At 44.1% G+C, this 10,554-nt stretch overlaps 2 protein-coding genes across 5 annotated transcripts in view; one reads left to right on the forward strand and one right to left on the reverse strand.

Annotated features, from left to right (window-relative positions):
- Positions 1 to 2,239, reverse strand: part of LPGAT1 (lysophosphatidylglycerol acyltransferase 1) — an 88,023-nt gene extending 85,784 nt beyond the window's left edge. Inside the window, exons 1-3 of one of the 4 annotated variants that reach the window (XM_032289162.1) lie at positions 2,040 to 2,230; positions 1,652 to 1,799; positions 517 to 781 (exon numbers count right to left, since the gene is read on the reverse strand). In XM_032289162.1, coding sequence (XP_032145053.1) covers positions 517 to 781; positions 1,652 to 1,723 — 337 coding nt within the window. In that variant the 5' untranslated portion in view covers positions 1,724 to 1,799; positions 2,040 to 2,230. Of the gene's footprint in view, positions 1 to 516; positions 782 to 908; positions 1,800 to 2,039 lie in introns of those variants that run through there. The other 3 variants (XM_032289164.1, XM_032289165.1, XM_032289166.1) reach the window with 3 other exon arrangements.
- On the forward strand, positions 2,056 to 8,898 carry LOC116558895 (cuticle collagen 8-like). The gene is made up of 2 exons (XM_032289167.1): positions 2,056 to 2,417; positions 8,264 to 8,898. The coding sequence occupies exons 1-2, from the start codon at positions 2,093 to 2,095 to the stop codon at positions 8,299 to 8,301; spliced, it is 363 nt and encodes a 120-aa protein (XP_032145058.1). The 5' UTR covers positions 2,056 to 2,092; the 3' UTR covers positions 8,302 to 8,898.
- The last annotated feature ends 1,656 nt before the right edge of the window (positions 8,899 to 10,554 follow it).

Raw genomic sequence — 10,554 nt, forward strand, 5'->3', positions numbered from 1 at the left:
TAAAATATAGATTCTAGCAAACAAAAGAAACATACATAAAATAAAGCCATTTTTGCTTTCTTTTCAAATTGCTAACAGTGCAATAGCACATCAAATGAAGAAACTTATTAAACTATCTTAGCACAAATATGGCTGCATCATTTTTCTAAATTTCCAGTGTTTACGGGCATCTTCCATGAAATAGATGAAATATCTTACATTTTCACTTTATAAGCTCTCGAGTCCTATACAACGCTCTCCTTTTCCTCTACCAGAGCTTTTGCAGACCAGTTTTAATAAATGTATCTCAATCCACAATAAAAACATTATCTAAGAAATTTATCAATATATATTATACTTCTGTAAACATCAGTCTTTCTGAGATTCTGAAGAGAAACCCAATAAAACTGTTTTCTTTTAATTTTTTTTAATAGTGAAGACATGAAAGCATCCTCAACCCAAAGTGTAATGTATATTTAATCACGGCTCCTGACAAATTTTGTCTTATGCATTAAACAAAAGTGTTCTCACTCTTACCTGTATATCCAGCATACCATCCCCAGGAAGCCACCATTCCTAAAAGCCATTTATACATGATTCCTTCGATATACCAGAACCGCTTACTGTCCAGCACGCGAAGGGGCTGAAGTATAATTACATAGCAGATATAGGATGGAATAGCAACCAGGTTGTTGGCGACCATGAAGGCAAACCTCATCAGTGCTTTCACCAAGAGCCAGCCCAGCCATGGAGCTTCTTCCAAAGTCATAGCCATTCTCACATTGGAGTCCGTCTTGTCTTTCTGGGGTAAAAGAAAAATTAACTTAAAAAGGAAAATGGATTAAACACATCTAAACAGTCACCAACATGGAAATCGCCCCTAGCACAAAATACAAAGCGAGGGTCGAAGCTTCTGGGTGTTGTAGTACCTCGGTGATCTCTCGGGGGAAATTCCAGAGGGGGGACAGAGAGCGAGGGAGGAGGAGCCGCACAAGGTCAAGGGAGCTGTTAACCAAGGCACTGGGTATGTCACAATATATTTAGCAAATGATAACACAATTCCCATTCAGTAACCGGCAGCCGTCCCCGCACCGCGTCTCACTGCAGTCGTCTATGTGGACTCAGAAAAATAGATCCACGCGCTTCATACACCCTCAGGATCTCCAAACTGAAGACACGAGTGACACAACCGAAACAGGGTCCTCTCGATCAGATTTCCCAGATACTGAGGACCTCGGTCCCCTCACCACCACCATTCCTGCAAACTGATGCATTCCTTTAAAAGGTCTCTGGTGCCAGCGAAGAGTTACCCTCAAAATTTTCATTTGCAGCAATAGGGTTTTTGTTTTCCCTTTTTTTTAAGAAAAAAAAAAAAAAAGGGGGCCCAGAAAAAAAAAGCTTAAAAGGTGAGAGGAAGAAAGTAGGAGTTATAAAGCGAAAAAGAGGAAGGATAGGAGAAGGGGGAGGGGAGCAAAAGGCAAAAAGAGGTAAAAGCCAAGGAACCGGGGATGAAGAGAATGAGATCTCCGACCAGAGGGCAGGGAAGCGGGGGATGATGAAAGCAGCAGAGAAGAGGAGGCTACCGTAGCGCGGGGGACCGGTAGAGCCGGCAGCGGTTTCCGCGGATGTGGTGGGGTCGTGGCGGCGGGCACGGCCCGCGCGCCGGGCTCACCTCGGCGGGCGCGGACGGCGGGCTGCTGCGGAGCGCCGGGGCGGGTGTCCCCCGCCGAGGGGTCGCGGTCATGGACGCGGAGGCGGCCCAGGCGGCCCGAGGCGCGGCGTGAGCGGGCGCGCGGGCGCCCTACTCCCCTCGCGGCTCCCTGCGGACAGAGGGACGGGGAGACTCAAAGGCCGGACCTGTCACCGGGGCGGGTCCCGGGTAGGCGGGCGGATGCCCCGCGCCCCCACCTCCTCCCCGGGGCCTACCGCGCCCTCGTCCCTCAGACCGCCGCCGCCTCCTCGGGCCACGCGACGACGACACCCCGTCCCCACCCCCAGCGCCTCCCCAGGCCCGGTTCCGCTGCCGCTCGCGGGCCTGCGACCGCTGAGCTGGGGGTTACCTCGGGCTGGCCGGGCCCCGGCCTGGGCTTTGGAAGCCTGAGGAGCCGGAAGAATGCATGGCCGGCGGCGAGGCCGCGGAATAAGGTGGCGGCGGGGCCCTAGCCCGGCTCCGGCTGTGGCACGGCTCGCGCCTGGTCCCCAGCGGCGCCGACACTCGGTCCCCAAGGGCCCGGCCGCGTTCGCCCAGGCTGGCGGGGAGGGGCGGCGGGAGGAAGCGGCGGGAGTCGGGACTACGGCGGAGCCGCCCCCACAGCGCCCTCTAAGGAAAGCGCGGTCGCTGCCGCCTGGCCCGCGCGCCCCGCCTGGCCCTGGCCTCAGACCCCTTCGCCTGCGAGTCGGGACCCTCGGCGCTAACTGGACGCTGGGCCAGGACCTCGGTGAGTACAGAACATACCGAGGGAAAGGGCGGCGCGGAAAGGCCTAGAATTGAACCCACCCTCACACCCCAGGAGTGCTTTGGTGCAGTTGAGAGCCCCTTTTCAGCCAACACGGCCGCCTCTCATTGTTAGGGCTCTCTGCCCAAACTAGGAACCTGTCTCCTGGAAGACTAAATGTCCTCTTTTCATTCTTAATGAAACACAGTTGCACTAATGGCTTTTCTTCTTAACCTCTGGAGAGTATTATTGTCTAGTGTTTTAAATTCATTCTTTTTAGTGTCAAAAGACTTGTTTCAGGAAAGCAGTTGGAACATTAATGGCAATTCCACTTTCCCGTTTATCGCCCCTCCCCCCACCACCCGTCCAAGAAATTCAGTGGGAATGAATGGTCTACACAGAGAAACTGAAATCTGGTTAGTCAAGAAGGAAAAAATAGCCAAGTGCCTGGCATTAAGTAAATATTCACTCCCCCCCCCAAAAAAAATGAAAACAAAACAAAAACGGTGGCCATGAGAACTCCTAGACAGGTACCTGTCACTGCATTCTGACTCAAAGGCTGGACCACCTGAAGGAAAATAGGGAAATAGTCCATTGACCTACCGACTTGAACGTTCTTAAATGATCTACCTAAATTTTAGTTTTTAAAAACCCTGTATATAAAACCTTATGTCACTTAATCTCATTTGTAAATGGAGGGGATAGGGGTACGGCAGATTTTACACTCCCTAGGGAACTGGCATATTTGAATCAGAATGCCACCTATTCTGCCTACTTTGAAAATATTCATCACAGAGTTTGCTCTGAACTCTCAGCTTTCTCTAATTTCAGTTCCTCTTAGGTCCACAGGTGAAGGAAAGATATGCCCCATTCTATTCCTTGCATTCTCTCTTAGTTGACAAGGGTAGTAAGATCTTTAAATAAATCTCATGAGAGTGATAATATATGTACTTTAGAATATTGTTCAAAATATGTAATTATTTTCTTAAATAAGATAGGTGAGGCACATACTTATTTCCAGAATCAAGAATAAACTCTAAGGATTCCATTTGGTCCATCCCATTCAGCTTTCTCACCTGCTCAGTAAACGTTGGCTGACACCTGGAGAGAGATAACCTACAATTGGATTTACACATGATTCCTCGATCAGAGACGATCTGCCAGAGGACTAGACACAGCAGCACCTGGTGAAATGAAATTTAGTACCAGGCCCAGAATTCATTTTCAGGCTCAGAAAAGAGCCAGAGGTTAGGCAGGACCTCTGGCTCTTTAGTATACAAAAACAGCACTTGCAGGGTCTACCAAAGAAACAGATTCTTAGGCATCATACATTTTAATACTCTAGGTCCAGTGGACCTGGGAACCTGCTTTTTAAAAAGTATCATAGGTGGTTCTGATGCAGGTAGTATGCAGACCTTGCTTTAAGAAAACTTGACCTGGAGGTATTCTGAGATGATCACATTCTTTTCTAGTCCCTTCATAATTTTAAATTATTTGATCATATCTGTTCTCATGTGTGTTAGCCAGGGCTGCCATAACAAAGTACTTGTAAACTGGGTGGCTTAAACAACAGAAACTTATTTTCTCAAAGTTCTGAAGGCCAAAGTCAGAGAGCAAATTGTGGGCAGGTCTGGTTTCTTCTGAGGCCTATCTCGTTGGCTTGCTGATCACCACCTCCCATTTGGTGTTCACTGCAAAGTTCTGCCATTTCAGTATCTCCTCAAGGAAGGAGTAAGGGAGAACCTAATCTCAGTCTTTCAGATGTCTTCCTATTAATTGCCTACAACCTCATTAGACTTTTCTTGAAGCTCAACAAACAGTACAACACATTATGTTCCAGGTATAGATACCCCTGGTTTTGTGCCAAGGGTGTAGGAGAGTGGTAATCTTCTTAACCTTCTGACCAAAATATCACATTCAGTTTCAAGATAATTCAGCTCCTATAATAGATGAGAAACTGTTTTGGCTGACTTCTTCAGGGAACAATTTCAGATGACACATTTATTTCTTGCATTTCAAAGTTCATTTTAGTTAGTTGTACCTTCCTCTTGTCTATACTACAAATTTTTTGCCCTGCTTCCTTTTAACCACTTAGGAAGCCTCCTCAGATTTTTCCATAGCTTAATTTACTGCACCACGGACAGAGAGATGTATGAATTCTCTGAATGACTTTAGCAGGAAGGTTGGAACAGCCAGTTATCCAGGGTAGACCGGTCTGTAGAAAACAAGGAACTTCTTCAATGACTAGTTAGTTTCTAGTCCCCTATCCTGCTACCTTAGAGCCATCTTTATCAAAACACAAACATGAAGCCAACAATTTCAACACCCCTACAGAGAAAAGAGGGAAACAAACAGAGTCCACCCATACATTATTGTTTCTGTTTTAAAAACCCACCTTTGAACCACAAGAGAATGGTCCTTTGAAAGAGAAAGAGGATTTCTTACATTGCTTGGAATCTCCACTCATTTGAAAACAATCTAACCATATAACCTTGAAAGGATTAATTCCACCCATCTGGTCCACATACACAGAACAAATTAGGTTATAACCAGGGAGAGGTTCCCTTGAGCAGAAGAATACTCCCTGGGCCCTCTCTTTTTCCTAGCAGCAATTATAAAAACATTTTGCCTACCTGTGTTGGTTTCTGAACTAAAGCTCCAATGAACTATTTCCTCTCTAGGGAGAAACCCTACCAGCAATAGCCTTCAATGACTTGGCACAGCACCCCCTGCCCCCGCCACACACACATTAGTAGGAAACAGTTGCAAGCTTGAAATCAACAGCCCGAGAGAGTCATGCATTCTGACTGCTGTCAGCTTTAACTTCAAACAAAAAATGGAACTATATATGGGTGTTCTCTTCTATATTCATGTCAGTAATTATTTTATGTAAAATGTTCTAGGGCTTATAACCTTAAAATTTTTTAGACAGGGTGAGCCAAATCATCCAGACTTGGCAGGCGTGGTGACTCACGCCTGTAATCCCAGCACTTTGGGGGACTGAGACAGGCAGATCACTTGAGGTCTGGAGTTCAAGACCAACCTGGCCAACATGGTGAAACCCCGTCTCTACTAAAAATACAAAAATTAGATGGGTGTGGTGGCACCCACCTGTAGTCTCAGCCACTTGAGAGGTTGAGGCAGGAGAATCACTTGATCCTGGGAGGTGGAGGTTGCAGTGAGCCTAGATCGTGCCACTGCATTTCAGCCTGGGTGACAGAGTGTGACTCTGTTTCAAAGAAAACAAAGAAACAAATCATCCAGACTTGACTGCAACTCTCTTTATTAACACAATTGGCCCTAAACAATACTGTGAAGTAAACAACTGTGTCTCCTCCAGGCTTCTCTCCTGTTCAGCTAGCTTCTCTTTTCCCTTCTTAAGACTAAAATCATCCCTAGTTTCCAAAGGGTCCTGAAGACCTCCCTCTGCTCCCCAAACAGATAATACTCTAAGCTAGAACCTTCTTTCTCACCTGTCCAATGTTGTGTTTTCTTGGCTCAGTCCTTATCTCCCATGCCTGGTGTGGTCAACTAATCCATGACAAGGTGCTTATGGGTAAAAAATGGAAGAGAGAATTCTCTTCCTAAAGCATTAGTGTTTTATAAAGAAACTCCTAAAATCCCCAAAGCCTTAAATATTTCTGCTGGCAGATTCTCAGGTATTGTAATGGATGAATATATTTGTAAGATGTTTTGGAGAAGGATATTTTGGCAAGTTCCTTTATTCACAGAACCTACAAAATCACATAGTACACCTATGAATAAGACAAGTTCAGATTTAAACTTGTATTTTTGTAACATAAGATTCAAAATAATGACATGTTATTGCTGATTATGTTAAAATAATAATAATCACTGGCAATTATTGATCACTTTCAACAATCCAGGCCATGTTCTTGGTGCTTTACATACATTAATTCATTTAATCTTCACAATGACTTTTTTTTTTTTTTTGAGACAGGGTCTCACTCTGTCTCCCATACTGGAGTGTCCTGGCCTGGTCTCTGCCTCACTGCAACCTCCACCTCCCATACTCAAGCATTCCTTCCACCTCAGCCTCCCAAGTAGCTGGGACTACAGACGCATGTCACCACAGCCAGCTAATTTTTTTTATTATTTTTTGTAGAAACAGGTTGGTTTTGCCATGTTGCCCAGACTGGTCTTGAACACCTAACTCAGGCGATCCACCTGCCTTTTTCTCCCAAAGTTCTGGGATTACAGGCATGAGCCACTGCGCCTAGCCCACAACAACCTTTAAAGGACCGTATTGTTACCCACATTGTATAAATGGGGAGGTTAAGTGATTTGCCCTGATTTCTACCCTTTTTCCTCTGTCCTCACCTCCATCTCCAGGAGGCCACTGAATCTCACATCTCAAGCTTTCTTTCATGTTATAACTTTAAGACCTATCATTGACAGCAAGCTCCTAACCTCTTCTGGAACCTTTTATCTCCTAAATACCTAAGTTTCTGGGTTCCCCCAACAAATTTAAAAAAAAATAATTGGAACATCTTTGTTCTAGTGTTGAGATGGTGTAATTTAGTGATATTTGACAAGAGAAAGGAATTTTTCTGTAGAAAAGGAAGACAGGGATGGGATGTGGTGGCTCATGCCTATAATCCCAGCACTTTGAAAGGCTGAGGTGGGCAGATCACTTGAGACCAGGAGTTCAAGACCAGCTTGGGCAACATGGTGAACCCTGTCTCTACTAAAAATTAAAAAATTAGCCAGATGTGGTCGCACATGCCTGTAATCCCAGCTACTCAGAAGGCTGAGGCATGAGAATTGCTTGAACCTGGGAGGCGACGGTTCCAGTGAGCCAAGATTGTGCCATTGTGCTCCAGCCTGGGTGATAAAGCAAGACTCTGTCAAAAATGAAAGATGGACTGACGGATGGATGGATGGATGGAAGGAAGGAAGTAAAAAAGGAATGAAGGAAAGAGAAAGAGAGAAAGGAAGGAAGGAAGGAACACAGAATAATTCCACTTATGAATGAGGAAAATAAAGTGTGGAAAAATTATGCAACTTGTTCATCATAGAGTAGATCAGAAATCTAGTTGGTGTGGTATCAAGGTGACCAGATCAGACTGGCTTACCCAGGACTACTTCTATAATTTCGTATTGAAAGTCCTGTGTCCTAGGAAATTCCTCGGTCCTGGCAAATGGTTGGTAGCTCTATATGTGGTCTCCTGATTCCTGGGTCCCCATACAGTCCCTTAGGTTACGGAGATCCAGCCTCCCTGCTCCCCTCCCTCCCCACTTTTCGATCTGCTATACTTACTCCCTAATGATCTGATACATCAGAAGTTAACAAGACATTCAGGGTTGATAGTGGTGTTTAATGTTTCCTCTAAAACATATTAGTTGCCCTTACCTGGGTTAAATTTCCCTCTCTTGCCCAAGTCTTCTGTAGTGTAGCTTGGCTCTTTCCATGCTTTGCATCACATCGGCTTAAATCATAAGGGATGTGAGAAGAACTTTTCACTGTGTTCCTACTCCAACTGTATGTTTAAGATTAATTTATCATTTTGGAGCTGAGCCTATTGACTAATACTCTGTTGTAATGAAAGTCATGCCACCTTGCATTTCTCCAACGCTTTTCAGTTGACAGAGTTCTTTGACACACGCGTTTGCATGCATGCGCGCGCGCGCGCGCGCACACACACACACACACACACACACACACACACACACACACAATCTTGTTAGATGCTTTCAATAACCCCCTTAAGTAGGCGGGTACTTACTGGTTGAAAGAAATAAGAATAAAGTTAAGGAAAGATTTTCGCTTGAAATGTCTTCAAGAAATATTTTATGAAACACAATTTAAAATATTTTGTTTATCTTAGATTTTATCTTCAAATCATATACTGAAGTAGAGATCTGAATTATTTGAAATCAGCTGCTGGCAAGCCTACAGCCATGAGAAATCCCAAAGTGGGGCTGGGGGATGTTCTTCTGTTCTGAGTGCTATGAATCAAACAAAGCCATGGGCAGAAGAGTGATACTAAAATGCTGCGGCTTTATACGTGGGATTTTTAAAATTTAGAACCATTTAAGTTATATTAATATATTGTTTAATTTCTAAAGTTTTGGTAGCTTCAGTTACTCCGTGTTATGCTGAACTGAATGACATTATTTCAAAAAGCTGCTTACTCATAAACAGGCCTAGTCATAAGAATCACTTAGGGTTCTTTTTAAACTCGGATATTAGTATATATGCAGATCTGCTAGAGAGCTTGTTAAAATGCAGATTCTGGGGTCCTATCCCAGAGATTCTGATCCCATAGGCCTGGAGTGGGACCCAGGAATCTTTGGCTTTAAAAAGCATTTTCATGTGATCTGAGGCAGATGATCTGAGGATCTCTACAGCCTTGCTATTTACATCTGCCAACATTGGCATCACCTTGGATATTTTATTTATTTTTGACTTATTTATGTTTATTTATTTATTGAGACAGGGTTTCACTCTGTTGCCCAGGCTGAAGTACAGCTGTTTGATCTCAGCTGCCTCCTGGGCTCAGGTGATCCTCCTACTTCAGCCTCCCAAGTATCTGGGACAACAGACAGACACACATACCACTATGCCTGGCTTTTTGTATTTTTGTAGAGGCAGGGTTTTGCTATGTTGCCCAAGCTGATCTCGAACTCCTGGCCTCAAGCCATCTTCCTGCCTTGGCCTCCCAAAGTGCTGGGATTGGATATTTTAGAAATACAGAATCTCAGGCCCCACCCTGGATCTCCTGAATCAGAATCTGCATTTTAATAAGATTCCTAGGTAATCTGTATGCATATAAAGTGTAAGAAGCAGTGCCCTACAATACAGTGAATACCACCACACCAATCCAGAAATTGAAACCAAGTGAGAGCTCTGAATGGATAAAGTGCAGCAATGGGCACTTTCAACATGTACTTAATGGCCAGTGTGGTGGCTCACATATGTAATCCTAGCACTTTGGGAAGTCAAGACAGGAAGATTGCTTAAGGCCAGGAGTTTGAGAACAGCCTGAGTAATATAGCGAAGTCCTGTCTCTACAAAAATATTAGCTGGGCATGGTGACATACACCTGTAGGCCCAGGTACTGGGGAGGATAAAGCAGGAGGATTGTTTGAGCCTAAGAGTTCGAGATTGCAGTGAGCCATGCTTGCACCACTACACTCCAGCCTGGGAGTGGAGACAGAGAGAGACCCTGTCTCCAAAAAAAATAAAATAAAACCAAACATGTACTTAATAAATATTCATTAGGTGGATTTATTTTCACAAGAGATGGTGAGAGGGACTATAGAAGTCCCCTGGTGTAAACTAACACCGAAAAATCCTGAATAAAGCAGAAGTCCACATAAGAGTTAAAGGAGTTAAGTAAGGTTATTTTATTTGGTGTTTGCTATGTACCTAGAACTTTGCTTCTTCCATTCTATTTGGGGGAGAGAAAGCTAATATAGAGGAAACTTTTAGAGGATAATGAAATATCCCTGTGCTATGTGGGTACTAGGTGTTTGCAATTGGAGCTTGAGTGAAGGGGTAATGAATGTCTAGAATAGTCAGAGGAACACCCATGGTGAAGGAGGAAGATGAGCTAATCAGTAAAGTGTGGGTAGAATTTATGTAGGTTGACAGGAAGCCCTCCTAAGTAGGAGAAAAAGCAAGGAGAGTAAAATTGAAAATGAGTTTCATATGTCTGGGAAACCGAGAGGTGAGTGGCCCATTGTGGCAATGGTTTAAAGTGAGAGGTGGAAAACTAGAACATTATGTAGGATGAAACTAAATTGTAGATAATTTTGAAAGTCATAAGTAGAACTTGCTCTATTGTGTGTTTTGCAGATGCTGTTATTTCCCCCAATATCCATTCATTCTTTCTTCCTTATTAGGGGAGGATTTCTTTTTTTTTTTTTTTAAGTTCAGCCTATGGACAACAAAAGCATGGACTACATTTCCTAGCACCCTTTGCAGTAAGGTCTATAATCTGGCCAATGAAATATAAACAGAAGTATCAGCTGTGACTTCTCTAAGGTATCCTTAAAGGATAAAAGACACATCTTCCTTTTTCCTGTTAACTAAATAGGGATGAGGAAACTGGAGCTCAGGTAGCCATTTTGTACCTGAAGGTGGAAGCCACAAGCTAGGGAGAGCAAACAACAC

The sequence above is a fragment of the Sapajus apella genome, unplaced genomic scaffold (assembly GCF_009761245.1).
Source record: "Sapajus apella isolate SASKATOON/1434 unplaced genomic scaffold, GSC_monkey_1.0 scaffold22, whole genome shotgun sequence".
In the NCBI taxonomy this organism is placed as follows: Eukaryota; Metazoa; Chordata; class Mammalia; order Primates; family Cebidae; genus Sapajus; species Sapajus apella.

Excerpts from the sequence above, each read along its gene's own strand:
- LOC116558895 (XM_032289167.1), top strand. The coding sequence starts at position 2,093 with ATGCATGGCCGGCGGCGAGGCCGCGGAATAAGGTGGCGGCGGGGCCCT. Across the intron at positions 2,418-8,263 it reads GACGCTGGGCCAGGACCTCG|ATTTTATCTTCAAATCATAT; the intron begins GTGAGTACAGAA and ends TGTTTATCTTAG.